This window comes from Chrysoperla carnea, chromosome 5 (assembly GCF_905475395.1).
Source record: "Chrysoperla carnea chromosome 5, inChrCarn1.1, whole genome shotgun sequence".
NCBI lineage: Eukaryota > Metazoa > Arthropoda > Insecta > Neuroptera > Chrysopidae > Chrysoperla > Chrysoperla carnea.
Genome location: NC_058341.1, coordinates 5,323,383 through 5,345,165, shown reverse-complemented (window position 1 = coordinate 5,345,165; position 21,783 = coordinate 5,323,383). Strand labels below are relative to the sequence as shown.

At 31.3% G+C, this 21,783-nt stretch overlaps 3 protein-coding genes across 3 annotated transcripts; 2 read left to right on the top strand and 1 right to left on the bottom strand.

The window, feature by feature from the left end:
* Window positions 1–4,399: 4,399 nt before the first annotated feature.
* On the bottom strand, window positions 4,400–15,167 carry LOC123301567 (wiskott-Aldrich syndrome protein family member 2). Its single transcript, XM_044884374.1, has 3 exons — window positions 14,955–15,167; window positions 5,813–6,654; window positions 4,400–5,621 (listed from the first exon to the last, which is right to left on the bottom strand). Exons 2-3 carry the CDS (start codon window positions 6,564–6,566, stop codon window positions 4,585–4,587), a joined length of 1,791 nt encoding a protein of 596 aa, XP_044740309.1. The 5' UTR covers window positions 6,567–6,654; window positions 14,955–15,167; the 3' UTR covers window positions 4,400–4,584.
* Window positions 15,168–16,381: 1,214 nt separating this feature from the next.
* Window positions 16,382–16,947, top strand: LOC123301638 (U6 snRNA-associated Sm-like protein LSm3). Its single transcript, XM_044884472.1, has 3 exons — window positions 16,382–16,490; window positions 16,555–16,662; window positions 16,719–16,947. The coding sequence occupies exons 1-3, from the start codon at window positions 16,470–16,472 to the stop codon at window positions 16,896–16,898; spliced, it is 309 nt and encodes a 102-aa protein (XP_044740407.1). The 5' UTR covers window positions 16,382–16,469; the 3' UTR covers window positions 16,899–16,947.
* A 117-nt stretch (window positions 16,948–17,064) lies between these two features.
* Window positions 17,065–18,900, top strand: LOC123300337. Its single transcript, XM_044882896.1, has 4 exons — window positions 17,065–17,261; window positions 17,319–17,507; window positions 17,572–18,079; window positions 18,868–18,900. Exons 1-4 carry the CDS (start codon window positions 17,152–17,154, stop codon window positions 18,898–18,900), a joined length of 840 nt encoding a protein of 279 aa, XP_044738831.1. The 5' UTR covers window positions 17,065–17,151.
* Window positions 18,901–21,783: the final 2,883 nt, after the last annotated feature.

The following is a 21,783-nucleotide window of genomic DNA, read 5'->3' as shown; positions in this document are numbered from 1 at the left end:
AACACGATTCCACGACCATCACCTGACTCCGTGGCGACAAAATATATTTTCTCTCTCTATGAACTTCTTCTATATCTTCTATCCTCGTCTCACTTGAATCTACCAGCCGTTTGTTATGTTTAGAGGTTGATTGATCCATTTCTCGAATCTTGTAACGAATTTACAACTTTACAAGTGTGGATCACACGAAATTTTCTTACAAGAGTATATCGAAATAGAAAATAATTTTTAAGAACAATAATATCCATTGAACATTTTTTATAATAATACATATTTCAGCCATTTTTTTTTTATACAAATCATTTTTAAAATATAAAGCTTTAGATTTCGTTTTTTACATTCAAAAAAAGCTTTTTTTTAGGTAAGTTTAAACGAAAGGACCCTGCGTAAATCTTATGAGAAAATATTTTTTAGTGGGCAGTTTTTAAGATATTAATTAAAAGTTTCAATGGGGCTATCAAATCTGCAACTGGTTGTTTTACGTTCACAAATCAGGGTTCAAAAGTTACTGGAATCTACTTATTCCATTTTTAAAGACTTATAGGGATTTCACATATAATTCTTTTTTCTATCGCTAGATAGAGTCTTTCTTGGCATTAAAATCCCAACGTCCTTTAAAGATTAGAATTAAAAGCTTTGGCCGACTTTTCCCTTTGAGAAAATACTTTCTCAGACATTTCAAAATGAATGAATTATTACCTATCTTTGAAATTTTTTTACCTTTTTTTGAACCGTGTTTTTCACATCGAAATGGAAGCGAATTTCTAAAAACTAATGGTTAATCGGGGTATTATATCCAAATTCACAAAAATAGTTTTCTCATAGGATTTATACAAGGTCCTTTCTTTTCCTTTTTTTATATAAATTTTTTTTGTAAACTATATAATACAAGTAGTAATTTAGACGGGAAAATTCGCAATAAATAATAAATTCTTTTAAGTTTTTTTTTTTATTTTTTGTAAGCACTAGTTTGTAGTAGTACGAGAATACAAGTTTTTTTATTTTTAAAGCTGTACTTTTTATTTTAATATGAGCATAAATATATTAAGAAATTTTTTTTATTGTACAAAAGTCGTATATGAAGTCACAATTTTCATCATTTTTTTTCCCACTCAACTCGTTAGATTTTTAACATCAATGTTATACGAATTGTTGAGGACTGGTGATCTTATGACCCGAAATTCTTACTAGTTCATATACGGGATAGGGAATTTCGTAGGAAGTAAAACCAAGATGAATAGACGCAGTGTTTCCTGAAGTTTTTTAGGTCGCTGATTACGAATATGGGCGTCGATTTTACGTAAAGTAGTGAAACAAAAGTTATTAACAATTTAATTGTTTAGATCGCTGTAACTCGGAAACTATCGATTGTAGCGACAAAAGTTGTTTCCAGCCAAAAGACAGAGGATTCCAGCTTGCCGCACGATGTTCCTCAGGAGCTCAAGTATGGCCTCGCCAAAATTGATAGCTTCCGAGCTACAGAAATTTAAACAATTAAATTGTTATATAAGGTCACCTAGTAACCTTCAGAAAACACTGCGTCTATTAATTCCGGTTTTACTTCTTACGAAACCACCTGTCCCGCGAAAAGACTTATACATAAATATCTATATTTTGAAAAATTTTCGTCAATATCAGGGGAAAACCACTCATCCCATCCAATGAACTGGGTTTTTTTTTGGGTTTTATTCTTATCTTTAAAATAAACAGTATATACACAACGGCGTAATAAATCGATGTTAAAAATCTCACCAAAATGAGTAGAAAATTTTTTACAATCATTAACCAATTCCTCACTTATTGCTAATTTTCAAATACAATTCACATTACTTCCATTATAAAAAAAAAATACACAAACAATTGAAACACACATTTACCCAATCCCATCCGCTTTCGTACGTAGAGCAATATGAGTTGTTTCACAATTCCTCGACTTCGTAAAATAGTTTTATTTATATTTTTTTTTGTTAATATTTAATTTGGTATAAGAATTTGTTTATAAATATCTATATTTATATATATACTGATTTTATTTTATACAAAAAGAGACATTAATTACATTTGTCTTTAAACGTTTTGCATTATCAAAATGTAAATTATTCGATTTATTGGTTTTTTATTTTGGGAGAATGAAAAAGTCCACTAATAAAATCTAGCATCCAACAAAAAACATCTTAAGCATTTTCATATTTTCTATTCGAATTTAAACGAAATTATTTAATGAAAACGTGTATTAAATCCTTAGATCATCATTCTCCTGGATAAAGAATAGCCTACTCAACACTTTTCTAGCCACATGGCTTGACGAATAAACCTGTTAAAATTAAATACTTTGCAATTTCAGCAGCCCGTTTTGCAATCAAAAAATAACTTCAATAAAAGTTGTAGATTTTGAAATCATGTTCTGACATCAGATTGAATCTATCTCTTAGTCAATTTAGACTAACATTTTTTCGAAAATCGTTAGCTTTCGGAGGAAATGCGACTTAAAAATATTTCGTTATTGCATTTAATCGAAAAAACATAGGCTAGTTTTAGATAAATTTACTAGGTAAAAGTTATCAAGGATAATAAAGATCATTCGTCTGTGTTTTTTTAAGACCAGGTAAATTTTCAAGATCAATTGAAGTCAAGGTCAAATTAATTTCAGGTCAAAGTCATGGACACAGACGAATGTCCTCTATTTGACAACTTTTGGCTAAAGCATTTTTCGATTAAATTCAATGACATATTTTTAAGTCGCAACTTCTTAATTTAAAGTGCTATTCTATCTCTTACCTTGTAGGTTCTTAATTTGGCTATTAAAAGCAACTTGGAGAACTAGGTCCAATCTGATATCAGAACATGATATCTAAATTAACCAAATGAAATCTTATGCCTAAAAAATGAATCATGGATGCATCGATTTTTATTAATTGGACTAAAGAGGTTTTTTAGAACGAGAAAAGTTTAAGAATAATAAAAAGGGAGTTTTTTTTTTATTTCAATATTTAAAAATAATTTACAAGTTAATATGTAAATAAATAAATATATTTTATATATATATATATACTTAAAGATATTTTTTTTGCTTTTTTTTTTTTTTAAATTTAATTAAATGCTTAGGTTTACAAAAAAAGAGCTTTAATTAACTCTTTTAATATTTATAGGTCTAGGAGTATGCAATATTTGTCAGTTATTTCAAAACGGTTGGAAATTTAAGAGAAAGTTAGATTTAATAACATTCCAGGAAATTGTGAAGCCGACGAGTGTGTGTGCCTGTCTGTCTGTATGTGGCACCGTAGCTCTTAAATGAATGAACGAATGTGAATTTATTTGAAAAGGGATTTGATTGAGAGTGTTCTTACTATGTTTCAAAAGTTTTTTAAATTTCACTTGTAAAAACTCCACTCGATATTGAAAACGGTGGTCATCGTAGAATTAAAAACTTTCCTTTTATATTTCGGGTATGTTAAATTTTCGTATTTTACAAAGTTGACGCATCTTGACAATGATCTCTCAAATTTCCCGCTATTCTGAAAAAACTATTCAAATACTACAACCGTCCCTAGAAGTATTATTTTTTAAATTCAAATACGTTTAAATTTTTTATTATTGGAAAATACATAACAGATAAAACAGACCTAATTTGTTTTCAGTGACACACAAGACACTGATTTGAGACAATTAACGCGATCGTCAAAGCCATTTTTGTATTATTTCCAATATTATTTTAAAAATTGTATTAAATTTTCCTAAAAGCTATCTAACTAAGAAAATTATTTTCATAATACGTCCATTTTTTTTTATTAAATATTTTAATCAAATCATAGATTTTTCACTATGAGATAAAATTTTTATTGTTTGCGCAATGACATCTACAGGTACAGATTAATTCTTTGATTCTGTTTATTCAGGATTAACAATGTTTGTTTTTTGTTTTCACATTCAAAATTAAGTAAAGGACCTTAGTACGCCCAATCTTTTAATTACATTCTGTTAATAAGCCCGAGAAAATGATTTAAATTTTTTAAGTTTGATGATAGTTCTATTACAACTCCTCTTATCCGTCGATTTCTCGGCTTCGGGTGACAGGTTAATCACAAGGAGGCTACAGTCAATTTTGATCCTAAAAATACATAAATGAAGTTTATTTTACGATTGGCCTAGTATTTTTTAAAATATCGACTTAGGTCCTTTATGAAGCCCTAAATTTTGGATTGATTTTATTTGAGTACATTCCCTGATAGTTCTCGATTTTCCTGGTTCATGCTCACTCAATAAAATATAAACATGTTCCCCTCACTTAAATTGAAATGTGAAATTTCTATAGAAATAAATTAGATAGCGTGCTGAACTCTAGAAGATATCAATCTACCATTTCTTTATATTTAATAGAAAAAATGTCTTTTTTTTTAAAAAAAACTGGAATAATAGAATGAACATTTTTGGCGCGCACATACACACTTTTTGTTTCGATTCGCTTTACCATTTATCGTTATTCGATGGAACATTTGTTGATGTAACAACTGGCGCATGCGCTAATAAAACACTGCCAGTTGTAGTACTATTCACGGCTGTTGTCGATGAACGTGAAACACGCCGTCACGCACTTGGTTCCTGTTCACCCCATCCATCACTATCATATTCACTCTCACTAGCTGAATCACTATCACTAAATTCAACTGCAACACGTCGCGCTAATATTGAAGCAACATCATGAAGTGCATTTGTACGTTCTGTCTCCTTTTGTTCAATCTTCTCAACTTTACGTAACTTAATACCATCTCGAATGGCTTTCAGTAAATCATTACGTGGATCCACAATCGGCGGTGGTAACGGTTTACCAATACGATCTTTTGGGGGTGTTAACTTTGGTGGTGAACAACCCATTATTTTGATTGGTGCTAGTACATCCCCATTAACCACCGGTGCGCTTGTTGGAGGTGGAGGAGAAATCGTTGAATTCGGTATCGTTGTATTATTCGTTAAACCGTTACTTAACGGTAAAGGTGGAGGTGGAGGAGGTGGTGGCGGGGCAGCTGGTAATTGTGATACCGGTGGTGAAATTGATTTTTGTGGGGGTGATTGTTCGGGAACAGGAGGTGGAGGTGGTAAATCATTTATATTGTTATCAGGTGTTTTAGCACGAGGGGGTGAGGGTGAGGATATGGTGGTATTAACAACATGATGTAATGGACTTCCCGACCGTGAATTACTGTTACTACGATTTAATAAATGTGCTGCAACACCATTTGTTGAGGATATCTGAGTTGGTGGGGGAGATGAAACTTGATCACCTGGTGGAGGTGGCGGTGGTGGCAATGTTTCTCTACCAGTTGACATACTTCGACCTCGAGTCGGCGTACCACCGATTGAGCCACTTGGAGTAGGTGTACCACTACCTGGAGGTGGTGGAGGTGCTTGTGTTGGTCGTACTCGACGTGTCGGTGTATATGTTCCCGAATTCTGGGCATATAGTGATTCGGAGCTCAATGGACCCTGTCCATACTCGTACGGCATGTTTTGTTGTGGAATTTGTCCGCCACCACCGTCAGTCACTTCACCTGAAGATGGATACGATCGTCGTAGTTCAATTGAACTTGGTCGAGGTGGCCTTGATTGTTCGGTTAGCACCATACCTGATAAAAGAAAAATATTAGAAACTTGTGAGCAGTATAATTTCATCTTTAAAGTAAGGCGCGGATCCAGCCTTCAAAAAAGGTTTTGGTCACAGCCATTCGATAGCCGGAGAGCTGACAGCTGAATTGATTTAAGTTTACTCCGAATTCTAAAAATGTATCTAGAAATTGGGATAAATTTGATAACATACCTGGTGGAGGTTGATCCATATTGTAATTAGAATTTTGATTGATAACACTTGGACCAGTTCGATATTGAACATTTTGTGGCATAATATGTTCACCATGCGTAACAGCGATTTGCCGTTGACGTTCACGAGTGTTATGCGGCTGGCGCACACGTTTTTTATGTCTACCCCCACCTGCAGCCGCCGCTTGACTACTTTCACGTGGTCGATGTGGTTTCTTGCCACGATCATGCATCATACGTTCCGTATCTTTCAGCATTTCTTGTCGCCATAATTCAAAGAAGTAGTTCGCGTCCGTGTAGAACTTCAAACCATCTTTTCCATCATCCCGATAACAATTTAATTTATCCAGAGGTGGTGGTTTATCGCATGTACGATACGTTTCTAACATTGCAGTAGGCATTGTTGCCCGAGAGAATATTTGCTGATCGAAAACAACAGCACTTTTAAATGCTTTACGCATGTGTATATCCTGTAGTGAGACTTCTTCACCCGTGCTATCAAGTTGAGTGACTTTGACCGCTAAACGATCGATACGAGCTTGTAAATTATTTGTCCGATCAGCAATTTGTGTTGCATCTCGTGCTAATTCACCGAATAAATCTTCTGCATGACGTGATAACGATGATAATTGTCGAACAGTATTGGCTAATGTACCATTTGTAGCCGCCTCCAATTCTGATGGGAGTGGATAATCTTCTGGAATTGTACCACGCGATACGTGAACTGGTTCCACCAGCCTTTTTGGAAGCGGCATTGTTAAGTTTTTATCTGTGTTTTTCTTCGATTGATTTCAGTTTGTTGAGTATTATTTAAGACTTCATTGTGGAAAATGAAAACTTGATCTGAAACAAAGAAGAAATGTATTAATGTTAAATTTGAAATTTATCACATAATAGAGAATTTTTTCTTGGATCTCCTCTTGGAAATTAGAGGAGTTATTTTATGGTTTACGACTTATATGACTATTATGATTTATTTATTGAATTGTTTCAAAAGTAGATTGTAAACAAAAACTTTCAATACTATTCTTACAGTTTCAAGTTGATTACCTTTTACCATTATAAGAAAAATCAACACACCTCTAAAAAATCTTATTCAAAATATGCGCACATATTTTATGAAAGAAACTGACCTTCGTTTCTAAGAACAAAAAAAAGAAATGAAAATTAATTTTCATTTACAGAATGTTGCCTAACCCCATTCACAAAAATGTAATTAAAATATTAGACTTTAATTAGCTGAGTCTCAAAAATCTCACAAATTATTAAATTTATCGTATTTATTCAATTATCAATTACACAGAGTGGCCAAGAAAGTGTGATATTCATTTAAATTAATATTCAGCTCAGTTAGTAATTCAGCGTGAGCGTTATCATGAAAATACACTTTAAGATACAGTTTCTTAAAACATCCTGTACATAGTAATAATGTTATTCTGAATGTAAATAATCAAAGTTAGTGATTATATAATGAAATGGAAGCTTAAAAATTAATATTCTAATCACAAAATAATTTATTTAAAATATTTAGAAATAATTTGTTCTGTTTGTGATAAGAATCAGGTGTTTTTCAAAATATTATGGCTGTATTCCAAATACGGGTATAACCATTTCAAACTACACTCTTTGCGCATTTTTAAAAGTTATGTACGGATCTTACGAAGGTACTCACTTCCAAGATCTGTCGACTACGTTCTATCTTCTCCCAACTTCGGGAACAAGTTCTCAGAAAGGATTCCATCCAGAAAAGGATTGGGATGAGAACTTGGTTAAGCCAAAGGGCGTGGTATTTTATACCGACGTATCTAAGTTGGAGAAGGAGGGTAGGTTATGGGATTTTCACCTTAAACGAATTGGCGGAGCAAATGAATCTAAACCTGGTATGGGTACCCGGACACAGAGACATTTCGGGAAGTTGTGAAGCCGGCGAGTTTGCTAGAAATGGCACAATGTAGATAGACACAAGCATCAATAGACATTCGGGAGTTCCATTTGTGAGCTGCAAGTTGCTCCTCTAAGAAGATATCTAAAAAAGGTGAATCTTAGCTTTTTTGAAATGGTAACTACGCACGAAGTTTTCTCGTACATTTCCCGAGTTTAAATTAATTTTTCTTGTCACCATAGAGGATGATATAAATCAAATTAAAAAGTAATCAGTAGGTCATTACACCAAACTATTAAAAATTTAAACGTGTAAAATTGTGTCAATATGTCCTTGTTTTAGTATTTGAAATATACCGCCCATATGTGGTTATTGGTTCGTTAAAGCTAGGGTTGCCAACCAACCTAAGTTTTGCCTCGAAATTCACATACTTTTATGGGCCTCGCGGAACGTCAATTTTAACTCAGAAACTCAACTCTTTTGTTTATTATTATTGTTGTTGCTCTCGATTTACCGTGTCATTCAATTTACGTTTAGTGTGCTTGTTAGTGCAATTAGCACAAAGATTTTGTTTTTAAATATTGAAGACGAAGATTTATGCTTTATTTATTAGTATTTACTGTCGTATATAATTTTGAGGATTTCTCGATTAACAAAGACAGCGTGACGTTTTATAAAATGGTGTTTTTCTATCTCTTACCTTTTAGGATCTAAGTTGATTATTAAAGCAATCCAGAAAACTATATCCAATCTGCTCATTGTCAAGCGCCTCATAACTGACTACCTTTTTTTAAAGTATCGATTGTATGTTAAAATCCCGGCTTCTGAAATTGGCAACCCTAGTAAAACATACCAACCAACATATGACTAATAGTTAAAAGTCAGATAACACATATGATGAAATATCATTAGAGTCAGGAATAATAATAAACATATTAGAATGATTATTAAAATAATGATGAAGTTGGAGTTGGGCGCAGCATATATAACCAACCGGATGTTATGGGGAGATCTAACTATCTATACATTTACATTTACACTCTGGAATAATTGGAATTACTTAAGTTAACCATTCAAGTACAATATAAACACATTTTATTTTTATTAATAAACAGCTAAAATACGTTTTTTTTAAATATTTATGTTTTATTCATTAAAAAACATTTAGAAATTGTAAAGATTTAAAAACAAGTCGTGGTAAAGATCACCTTTAGAAAGCAGATCATCAATTATATCAAAAATTACATTTTCTATTTACGTCCTAATCTAACACCGGATATAAATACGAGTGAAATTTACAAAATTTTAAAAACCTCCGACAAATGCGATTTATTCCTTGTAAACCGATTTTTGGAAGCTAGTTTAAGAGCTACAATGCCACTGAGAAACACACAGACGCACAGATAAACACTTTAAACTTAAAACACTCCTTCTTAAATCAATATTAAAGTGATGATCAAGGACATTAGATGAGATGAAAAGGATGCTTAGAGAGCTATCATTTTTATGATTTGTTAAAATTTTCGAATTTCGAAACGCATACCAATATTACCTATCAGGAAATTAAAACAAAAAAATTATTTAAATTTGTACAACATTTAAACTGTGCGGTTTTTGTGGTTCAAAAGAAACGTCAACGACTTCCTTATTTTAAAAAATATTGAAATCGTGTAACAATTTATAATTACAAAATATCGTCAAGTGTGAGTCTCCTTTATTCCATATCCTCTTAGAATAGATTTCTGAATATTCTAACATCAAAAAATAAGGCAAATCTCTCCCCGAAAATAGAAAATTCTGAGTAAGACATTTATTGAAAACAAATTTTTATACCATATATATGAAAAATACCAAGGTATACTAAGTTTAGTCCCAAATTTGTAGCGCTTAAAAATATTGATGCTATAAACCAAATTTTGGTATAGGTGTTCATAAAATCACCTAAATAGTCCATTTACGATTGTCTGTCTGAAAAAAAATATTAAGCTGAAATTTTTGGGTGGTTAGGACGTAAAAAGTGAGGTCGAGTTCGTAAACGAGCAACATAGATCAATTGGGTCTTGGGTCCGTAGGATACATCTTGTAAACCGTTAGAGACAGAAAAAAAGTTTAAATGTAAAAAATGTCCCTTATAAAAAAATAAACAACTTTTGTTTGAAACATTTTTTCGTAAACATCACTACTTACCCGTGAAAGCGAAAATTATGCGAAAATTTTATAGTATGTACTATATGGGAGTATCAGTTATATATGTGTAATGTGACAGAGTAATTAACACTGTCTATACATGGTATTTCAACAATTAACTCAGTCAATTGTTTGTTTTTTGTTTTAATGTTAATAATTGACGAACCCCAAATCAAATGATTACAGTAAAATTTTCATTAAAATTGCATTTTAAATATTTGTTTGAGTAATTGTAAAAAATAATTAACATAAAAAATTAACATTTTCAATGCAATAAATATTAAAATAAGAATAGTGAGCGGCGCATGATTCATAATTCGTGTTCGTGAACCCTAATTTTCTTGGTTACTCATCCAATCAAGAATGCGGTTTTAATAAAATAATACGTAATCATTTTTCTTTGAATAAATAATTTTCTTAATAAATGCTAAGCTTTAACTTTACTAGCCAAGTGGACGGATACACTACTACAGCAAAAAATAGTATTGTCTTGACCCCTGAACTTTTAAAAACAAGTTTGTTTTTATATTAAAGAAGGGAAAATTAATTTCCCTAGTCTATCAATACTATTTTTTTTATTTTTTGGATCAAAATTACGTTATTAACTAAGTTTTATCGAAATCAGAAACAAAATAATTTTTTGGAATTTTTTTAAAGGGTCAAAAAATCGAGAATTTGTTGTTGTTTCCAATTTGAATAAAACTCAGTCCATAAGGTAATTTTGACCCAAAAAATTCAAAAATCGGGTTCATTTAACGATTAGAAGCACAGTTTCTGAGAAAGTGGTACTTCAGTGGGAATTTTTGACGATATCTCCGAAACTATGCATCCAATCATCAAACAAACCCGATTTTTGAATTTTTTGGGTCGAAATGCCCTTATAAAGTGAGTTTTGTCAAAATTGAAGACAATAAATTTTTTTCGATTTTTTGCAAATTTTTTTAAGGGGTACCCCTTTGGAAAAAATCGAAAAAATCGAGAATTTTTTTTTGTTTCCAATTTCGATAAAACTCAGTCCATAAGGTAATTTTGACCCAAAAAATTCAAAAATCGTGTTCATTTAACGATTAGAAGCACAGTTTCTTAGAAAGTGGTACTTCATAGGGAATTTTAGACGATATCTCCGAAACTATGCATCCAATCATCAAATAAACCCGATTTTTGATTTTTTTGGGTCGAAATGCCCTTATATAGTGAGTTTTGTCAAAATTGGAGACAATAAATTTTTTTCGATTTTTTGCAATTTTTTTAAGGGGTACCCCTTTGAAAAAAATCACAAAAATCGAGAATTTTTTTTTTGTTTCCAATTTCGATAAAATGCAGTACATAAGGTAATTTTGACCCAAAAATTACCTTGACCTTTTTAAAATTTTTTTTCTGGCTTTCAAATGAACACTACATTTAAAAAAATGTGATCCACATGTGCTAAGGGCCTCCAAAAGCTTAAAGACGGCCCTGATAATTACATACTGTTATTCATTAAACCATGCTAACGGGATCTCTAACCAAGTTCTTCTCTCTCTTATACCCTACATATACACAAAGTAAGTAATTTAATCGCCGATTTTATATAATTAATTACAAACACATCATCTAATGATATTAAAATAAAAATTTCTATCTGATAGCCTCCTTTAAATAATAAATTTCTTTCTGATATATTTATACAAAAAAAAATTATTAATAATATGGGTCTAGTACCATGCGTAGTAATTGACAATCATAATTGGGTAGACGACTGAAATCGAGATTGCCACCATAAAAATGTAACCGTAGACTTGATACCATAACAAAATTCGAAAGTTATATTCAAATTGATTAAGAAAAGAAGAATTGTTGCCCTTCTCTTTCTTGCAAAACAGAATTTTATATGAAATCTCTAAGAGCCTAAATGGCCGAGCGGTCTAAGCGTGTGCCTTTGTCTGTTTGTCCATTTAGACTTAGGTTGCGGGTTCGAATCCAGGCAGCGGCTATGTGAACAATTTATAATTAATGGGAGTACAGAATTGATCACATTGTCGTCGCTTGAATAAGAACGAAGTAACCGACTCCACCCACATCAAAATATAATTGTAAATATGTTTGTAATTAAATAAATAAAGATTAACAAATAATGATGTGGGTGGCCTCTGTTATAGGCGTATATGTCAATAAAACGGAGGTAAACCCCATTATTATTATTATTATTATATGAAATCTCTATGGTGTTATCCAACAATGACGTCACTTTTAAAGTATCTTCCTCTTTGTTTAATAAGGAGTTTTAAGGTTTGGTTTCTTTTTAGATCCAAACTCTACGGTTTCTCAAGAAAGACTGATTCAATTCGCCGAGAGATCCTCCTTTTATACCCTGGGTTGTTCAAGAGGCTTCTGGTTAAAATAATTTTCGAGAGAAGGGTATTTTTCTATTCTATTATCTTCTATTGTCCTTTTTCTTGTTAGAAAATCGTTTAATTTAATAAATTTTATATCCAGACAGAATATTTTAATATAAATAACTTACTTTTAACAATAAAACCCTTGAAAACACACTAAACTTGATTGAAATTAAAAGATTTAAATTTCAGAAGAAGGCCCAGAAAGTTCGTGTCCGGTTCTGGTTTGATAGTTCTACTGGCTGTCGAGAGATGGCGCTAACAACTCTCGGCGGTCAGTTTAAAGTTGATCATGATTATAATTGTCGGTTTAAACAAACTTTCTAGATCATTTCTAGAAAATTTAAAATCGATTTTGACCGTTACACACATTTTGGAACTTTCTAGATCATTCCAGATCAATCCAATCAATTTGCCGTTGGGGCGGTAAATATTCCTTGGTCTCTTGGTGAAAGTAAGGGAGCTTGGTTGCGGTGGGTGGCAAAAATGTGAAGAAAAAATTCTGGAATGATCTAGACAGTTCCAAAATGTGTGTAATGGTCAAAATCGATTCGAAATTTTCCAGAAAATTCAAGAAATGATCTAGAAAGTTTGTTTAAACCGACAACTATAATCATGATCAACTTTAAACTGACCACCGAGATCTGTTAGCGCCATCTCTCGACAGCCAGTAGAACTATCAAACCAGAACCGGACACGAACTTTCTGGGTCTTTTTCCGAAATTTAAATCGTGTTAGATTACATACGACCTTTGACAATTGTTTCTCAAATTTCCAGTCATTCTTAAATAAATGTCAAATACTATGATTGGCTCTAGACTGAATAATTTTTTAATTAATGAATATAAATTAAATGATATGGAAGAAGGCATCCACAACAATAAATACTGTACGCATTACTTGATACTAGCTGCCTCTCTATGAGCTGCTGTTGCCCCTGACACGACACCGCTGTTTTTATTAACCGTTCAATCGTTAATAAATTAATTAATTAGAAAAATTATAGGATTACTAGTGTAACTATTTTCTAATATCATTTTATTTATATTTTTAAATCGTTTTCTCATCATTGATCAATATTGAAAAAACCTTGTAGGTTTTACACCTCCATATACTAGATATTTCGAGAGCTATCTTTTCGAAAGCTTCGAAAAGCATTGCATCCGACCATCAAAAGGATCCAATTTTTTATATTTTGTGAGCCAAAACTATCTTTTACGTTTAAGTCTTCTCGTATTCATTTAACAAGTGATCGAGTATATTTTCGAATAACGCCCGAAATCTTACATAAAACCCTATTTTTGTGATTTTAATTTTCTGGACCTTCCAAAGTTCAAAAATCAACATCATATGATATGGTATGGAGGTTAGCGGGTCATGCTCGAGCTGATGTACTGAAACTTAGGATTTGCCTAGCGCTGAGTTTCCTAATTTCTTCTGGTTCGACTATGGCCAGACCAAACCATTTCCTTCGATGCTCAATGAGCGCCGGGCAGTAACAGAGAAAGTGGATTGATATTTCTTCTGAATCTTCTCCGCATCTGTCACACGCGGGAGATTATTTTTTTCCAATCAGATGTTGGAACTTGTTCAGGTTATCCGAATATTACCGAACGAGTTTCCTTCATCCAACAGGCTTTTGGCGATTCGCCCTCCCTCGTAGCTGGTCCATGCCTTTAATTGTTGGTATTTTAGATTATCTCCTAATCTGTTAAGACCTTCTTGATATGGCATCCTCGCAAGCTTTTCAACAACAATTCGAATATGGTTCCCGATTATTTTAAACAAATTTTCAATTTGATCCTTTTTTAATAGTACCTTTATATAGAGGTTTGGATGACGTTCCAACTAAATTTTTTTATGTCATCATTCTATTTCTAAAAATGATGCGTTCTAATTGCGACCCAGATCCTGTGATACGCGAAAATCATCAAGAAACATTCCTAGAAATCGGATTTTGTCTAAACATAACATATAATCCTTTTAAATCAAACAATAATCGGATATTTTTGAAAATTTCGTTTTGTTTTGCCTTAGTTTTTTGTTGAAAATCACTTTTTTCAAAAACTAAATCCGGCTAAATACATTCAAAAGTGAAAAATTAGCCCCAATTTTCATTTATACACTTCCTATACCCTACGAACCTGTTTTTCATTGACGAATCATGTATAAAATTCTCTATCAATCTGATAAAATTCGTTGGAAAAAATATAAAAAATATTTTTCTTTCGTTAATTCATAAAATTTTACAAAATCGGAAAGAAAATTTTGGGTAACGATTAAACTACGAATAATTTACTCATCGATTCCTCTGAACTGTCGTCAAGTAGGAACTTGGAACATAAGAACTTAATACTTTCAAAAAAATAAATTAAAACCCAAATTTTGATCTTACCAAAATTTAATTTAAAAAAAAAAACACACAATTATGCAAATATTCTCATTACAATATTGCATTTACACCGATGACGTAAGGCCACTTATCAAAAAAAAAATAATGTTTGCAAATTTTTTAATCAAAGGTCAAACTAATTGAAATCACCAACAAATCTAAATTAAAATAGTTTAAAACTCAAATTAATTTTTGTTTTAATTCAAACTTTTCAAAAAACTATGTTTTTTTTGTATGATATTGTAAAATGTCAAAATTTAGGCGTGAATACAAAAACAAGTCTACACAGATTAAATAGGTGACTTACCCAGTAATTGATCACATGATAAATAGTTAAATTATTTCGTTTTAAACATTTCTAAAACACACAAATTATATTTCTTCAACACAATTAAAACACTGTTAATTTATTTTAAACTAATTTGATTAATTATTGATGATAATTTATTGAGAAAATGGCGTTAAACTTTTGATCAAAAGATATGAAAGTGTACACCGCCTTACGCGACGGCCCTGTTTCTATTCTACTCATATATATTATATATTTGTCTATTGCGTTTGCTCACAATCGACTTTTAAAATGGTAGCCAAAGTATTTATGAAAAATTGATTACATTTTATTCATTAATAATATTAATTATCATTTAAACTTTGTTTATTTATTTAAAAATAAGTAATTGATTACTTGTAAAAACATTTTAAGTATTTGATTTAGATTAATCACTTTTTTTGGTAGCATTTTGTGAAAGTCATATGTTCTTATCTCCATGTACAGACTACAATTAGATAAAATGGTGTAATTACATGTTTAATATCGAAAATCGCTTTTTTCCTTATAGGTGATAGAAAAAAGATATTAGCCCGAAAGATATTTTGATATATAGGCGGGGGGTCTTCTGATGAGCTTAATTAAAAATTCGAGATGCTACCTTTAGGAAAACGGCTCAAGTACGATAACTGTGGTGCCACGATTTGACAACAGAATATTGTTAACCACACTTAAATAAAACGAAAATGCAGAATACCAATTTTCGAGTTTTCACTTGGTTTTCGAGATAATGAAGTCTAAAAAATGAAATTTTTATGTCATTAAATCCGCCATTTTGTAAGGCAAGGGCTGTGCTAACACGACCCTATTAAAGGCATGACCAACCTGTAGATCAGTGAATGAACGCAATCACAGGGTAAACGCAAGGGCTAAAAACACGCAGGCCTGTGCTAACACGACCCCATTAAAGGCATGGCCAACCTGTAAATCAGTGAATGAACGTAATCACGGGGTAAACGCAAGGGAACTTGTAATCCATATGAACTTGTCAAATTTAAACGATTCAACATAAAAAAAATGACCATATGTGTAATTTCAAATGTAGACTTTAGGAGTCAATTACTCAAAAACTAAGCCGAAACTCGACAATTAGCACTCTTCATTTTCGATTTGTTTTACTTTGTTTAACCATATTCCATCGTGTCGCCACAGTTATCGTACTCTCCCCAGGAAAACGTACCGCCATCTTGAATTTAAGGGTGCGTCCGGTTTTTTTTTACTTTATCTCGTTCCCTAACAGTTTTAACGAAAAAAGTAAAGAGATCAAAGTTATTGTAAATTTTTTTCAGAAAAGGTCATATAACATTTTGCGCTAAATCGTTTATTATAAAAGATATCACATAATTTCGACTCAATTTGTTTTCGAACAAGAGCAATTACAGATAAATATTATGTAAACTCTGTATACAGAGGTCGCGTGACGTTGTTTACATTAGATATATTGTATATGAAAACATTTTTCGTTACAAAAATTGAAAAGAAAATTTAAAAACTATGGCAGACGATGGTGAAAATGTACATTTACTAAAAATAATATTTGAAAACTTTTTTTTTCTATTATTTATCTATTCTATTTTAGATTCCAGCGATTACGGTAAAAGAACCGTTGGATTTAGTACGGTTAAGTTTAGATGAACGAATTTACGTGAAAATGCGAAATGAAAGGGAACTACGTGGGAGATTACATGTAAATTTATTTAAAATTTATCTTTTTGGACATAAAATTGATTTGTATATTTTTAGGCATATGATCAACATTTGAATATGGTTTTGGGTGATGCCGAAGAAACGATCACTACGGTAGAAATTGATGAGGAAACTTATGAAGAAGTTTATAAAACCACGAAACGTACAATTCCAATGTTATTCGTTCGAGGTGATGGAGTTATTTTAGTTTCACCTCCAATGAGAACTGGTCTTTAATTAATTTAGTCTTAATTTTGTAATTATTAATTTTGTAATTAAGAAATAAATTCCCATTTTTTTTTTAAACAAAAAGCTTTTATTAATTTAATTTCCCATCCAAATAAAAATTAAAATGATATAACTTTAAAATTTGGGCCGATAATGGATAAAATTTCATTTCAGTCAGAGTTAACGATCATAGTAAGCGATTAGTTATGGTTAGAAGCCGCCGTATTCTTCACTTTTGAAGTATTTAACGGAATCAGGATAAATGGAAGCACCAACTGTTGATAAAATTCTAGCAAGAAAAGCTTTATCAAGTAAAAAAGCTACTCCGAAATCAATTCGAACTGTACTTGCAACACCTCGTGAAAATTATAGGTTAGTTTTTTTGTAAGGTTAATTTCGAAAAATCGAAATTTAATCGAATATTTTTAGGTCGGTTATTAGTAATGAAAATGCAACCCATGTAGCTGAATTAATCACTAAATTATTTGGTACACATAAATCAATCCCAAAAATTCCATGGAAGGAAATTCGAGGTATTCCAAAAGATAAACGAAAAGAATTTCGACAAAACTATGTTAAAGATCATGTGGAATTCGATCGTTCAATTAAGAAAACACAGTAAGTTTCGTATCAAAGTAAGTTTCAGTCACGGAATTTCGATTAAATTGATTTTTTATTACAGCAAATGTTTTATTTTGGGAATTAATCGAATTATCAAAAAGTTAGAAGATAATCAAATTATGGCTGTAATTTTGGATTCAGACATCTTAGAAATGTCAACTATTTATAATTTTATATCTCGATTATGTCAACTGAAAAAAACCCCCTTTATTTTGCTAGAAAATTTAGGAACTTTATTATTAAATTCAATAGGAATTCGATCACATACTTTAGGTTTTACCAAACAAACAGATTGCTCGTATTTCGAACCCATTATTACGAAAATTAAAGAATTCTCAGCTATTAAAGAAGAGAGTCCCGTTAAATTAGATAAACAAGCGAAAGTTGAAGTAATGGAAGTTGAAACGAAAAAAGAAGAGCCGAAAAAACTTTATTTATACCGAGATTCGACTAAAAGTCGAGTATTTACTCCTTGTGCATCGCTCAATAAAATGGAAATGGATACAAGTGATTTTATAGCATTTTCAAAAACTGAAGAATCAAGTACTGTGGAATATGTACCTTTAAAAGTGAAAAAAATGATTTCGAATAAAGCTCGAAAACGAAAAATTTCTAAGAAGGTTAAAAAATAGTTGTAATTGTATATTCTTTAATAATTAATTAAAAAATGATTTCTATAAGTAATTTTTTTTTTTTTTTTTTTTTACTTTGTCTTTATTCCCGCAATGACACTATGATTTGTGTACATCCGTGACATCTGGATCGACGAAGTTCAATTTTGGTGAAAACGTATTACTGGACAAGACCATAGAATAATATAATGGACCAAATGCTTCGCGTTCTGGCAGTTTTATCTGTGACTTAGAACTGTCGAGTCAAAGGTAGCACAGGACTGCCGTACGTCCTTAAATGAGCTGGCGGAACGAATGAATGTAGACCTGGTATGGGTACCGGGACACAGGGACATTCCAGGAAATTGTGAAGCCGACGAGCTTGCCAGAAAGACATGATGCTGCCGGACACAAGCATCAATAAATATCCGGGAGTTCCATTTGCGAACTGCAAGTTACTCCTGAAAGAGGATATTCTGAAAAAGGCCAATCTTAGATGGAGGGAAGAACGTACTTGTGGTACTACAAGACAGATATGGTCTGAGTACAATCGCAGGCGTTCCGAAGTTCTCATATCGGGAGACTGGAGAAACTACACGATTTCTGAAGTCTCGCGATCAAATCTGGAAATGTGGCATTCCTAGGTGACCGAAATAAAAGAGCAAGATTTTTTTTTTCAACAAGTAAGTGGATTTTTATAAAGAAATAGTTAATGAATACAATTGTAATATAAATATTGATTTCAGTTATCAGTTTTACAATCAATCAGTAATCAGTAAATCAGTATACATTGGTTCTTAGTAAATATTATTTTTTTAATCAATATTTTATGCGCTAAAAGCTATAATTATCAATATATAGCTTAGCCATCTTTTTTTTAAAATTTATTTACTATTGCAAAATTATAAAATTAAAAACAAACAAAAATTAATTAAGAAATAAAAAAAAAAATTAAGTTTCATTTCAATTCATAGTTCTTTACTTTTACTTTAAAGTAACACCTAGACGATTAAAATTATTGTATTAAAGTAACACCTAGACGATTAAAATTATTGTATATTATGTGGACTATAGTGGTGACAAAAAAGTACTCCAATATTTAATTTAAAAAATGTTCGCTTTTTCTGTTTCGATAGAAATTATTCTATTTTCTTTATAATCGAGAAAACAGTGTATTTTAAATTCTATATTTTCATTAACAATGATATGAATCGTCTAAAACCCGCTTTCAAATCAGGTAAATCTTTCCTTCGTCCAGTCTGTGATGTAATTTTGAAATTCATTAAAATCAAAACTATGGATTGAAATAATTGAAATACAAAATTAAAAAAATGGAATCATCAAACTACCCGCAGTTATTTGAATAATTACTGTTATCAAAATTACCTCAATACATTTTTTTTTTAATACATCGACAAATCCTTCTATAATCAGCTTTGATTTCCTTGGAAACCATACTCGCGAGGCCTCAATACGATGCAAAAAAAAACTAGATAAGAGACTTTTTTTTAAGCGGAGCATTTTGAAACTAATAGACCTCTTACACGATCAAATCATTTACTTAAATCCCATACCAAGAGATGCAAGACGGGCACCTACAAAATTTAAATCGAACTAAGGACGAAAGTACAAATAGATGAAGGTGCCTTTACGAATTATGCTGTTTTTTGTGAAGATATTTTAAAGACACAAAAAATTCGAAACAATCAAATTTCTTAAAATAAAAAGAAGTTCGCCTGATCAAGGCGAACTTTGTGCCCTCCTTGAGAACAACCTGTCACCCTAGGGGGAGACGTCTTCGGGGAAGAGATACAATTTTAAGCAAATAAAGCTGTAAAAATTCACAGCTTCTTTACCAGGATTTCTCCCAGGATAGATGAATCCAAGGTTTCAGACCCAAACATTCTAAATCTGATGCCCTGTATGTTTCTGTAGGTGGAAATAACATGTATGGACATTTCATCGTCCTTCATACAGGCCCTACAAGTGAAATCATTAGAGATCCTCAAGTTATGAAGGTGGTAGTTCAATCGAAATTGTCCTGTGAAGAGTCCCTTCTCAATTGTGCTCTGGTGAGTTTCAGTTCTGTGGCCAAAATATAATTGGCATAGCCATTCTCTGCTATTTTAAATTTCGTGTACAGTAGCAAAAATCCACAGCTCGATCCAAATTTTGCAAGCTTGACTCCTGGTAAAACCAAGGTAGTTACAAAAATTGTTTAATCGTGTATGGGGGCGTTTAACACTTTCTTCAACAAGTTCGGATTTATTCAATTATTCCTTTTGTAATTTCCTACCAAGAAAATCATAGCTGCCTTTCCACACATGAAAAGTTCTCGAATCCATGTACAAAATCTTCGGTCTTCCTTTCAAATGCGTTTTATAATTTCGAAGAAATACAATATAGGAAACAGTGGCTATCAACATGTTTTTTTTTTAAAGTATTTTTATTTGTTAAAAGAACAACCATTCATACATTTTAAATAAATTATTTACGTCCATTGTTTAAAAACAGAAAAAAAAAAACACAAAATTAAATAAAACCTGAGTGTTAACAAAAATATTATTTTATTAGACATCGAACAAAAAATTAATTAGATTACGTAATTACGGTTAAAATATTTATAAAAAAAAATTACGTAAATTAAATTTAAAGAAAATATTAATAATAAGAAAAAAAAATCGCAAACACAAGCACATTCGTAACATACAAACAAAAAAAGAACAAATATTTCGCATACATAACAAATTATTTTAACGATTAATATATCGTGCGATTTTCTTGTATAATTTTATTTTTTATAATAATTTTCTTTTATATAAATTAACTTAATTGTGTAAATATTACATTTTCCATGATACATGGTATCAAACATTTTGGTTTTTTTTTTGCGGTATTTTATGATTTTAATTCTTCCTATTAGTGTCCAAAAAATTAACTCAGAACACGATACTAACTATTTTACGATTTGAACCTTTTTTTTTAAAGGGTCCTCTGATATTGACAGTACAATTTAAACAATTAAAGCGTAATAATAATTTGTAGCGAAAAAGATAATCTCTTGGTTTCATCGTTAATTTTCACGTCAACTTCAAAAAAGATCTTGAAATATTTTTTATTTGTAGAAATTGGACATTATAGATAAGTTTTCGAAAAGAAATTCGAATTTAATACCGCATATAATTAAAAAACCAGGCCTTTTTTTTAATTAAAACACTACACCCTTTACCTTATTAAAGAGAAAGTTTCCTACAATTATGAATAATATTTAATAATTATTAAGATCTAGTTTCTAACTAAATCTTAATATTGTTTCTTCGTCGTAAAAGTTTTCTTCGTCTTTAAATTTATAGAAGCTTTTACGAGGCCAATTCAAAATGGAAGAGGGTCGAAACGGAGAAAAAATGCTCATAACATTCTTTTGTTTTGTGAGATAGTTTTATCCATCATGAATTCGAAAGGTAAAACAGTTAAATCGATTAAAAAAATTATTTGATCGTACTGAAAATTGTGAGAAAATCTGTTAAAAACGCTCGGAATTGAGGAACAAATGATTCAACAGATTTTAACTTGTTAGATTTCGTTTTTTTACCAAAATCAAATTTGCTATTCTTTGGTGCCCGTCCATAAAATAAAAGTTAATGGAAGAAGCTACATTGAAC

Excerpts from the sequence above, each read along its gene's own strand:
- LOC123301567 (XM_044884374.1), bottom strand. The coding sequence starts at position 6,566 with ATGCCGCTTCCAAAAAGGCTGGTGGAACCAGTTCACGTATCGCGTGGT. Across the intron at positions 5,622-5,812 it reads TATGGATCAACCTCCACCAG|GTATGGTGCTAACCGAACAA; the intron begins GTATGTTATCAA and ends TTCTTTTATCAG.
- LOC123301638 (XM_044884472.1), top strand. The coding sequence starts at position 16,470 with ATGGCAGACGATGGTGAAAAT. Across the intron at positions 16,491-16,554 it reads TGGCAGACGATGGTGAAAAT|ATTCCAGCGATTACGGTAAA; the intron begins GTACATTTACTA and ends ATTCTATTTTAG. Across the intron at positions 16,663-16,718 it reads AACTACGTGGGAGATTACAT|GCATATGATCAACATTTGAA; the intron begins GTAAATTTATTT and ends GTATATTTTTAG.
- LOC123300337 (XM_044882896.1), top strand. The coding sequence starts at position 17,152 with ATGGAAGCACCAACTGTTGATAAAATTCTAGCAAGAAAAGCTTTATCA. Across the intron at positions 17,262-17,318 it reads ACACCTCGTGAAAATTATAG|GTCGGTTATTAGTAATGAAA; the intron begins GTTAGTTTTTTT and ends GAATATTTTTAG. Across the intron at positions 17,508-17,571 it reads CGTTCAATTAAGAAAACACA|CAAATGTTTTATTTTGGGAA; the intron begins GTAAGTTTCGTA and ends TTTTTATTACAG.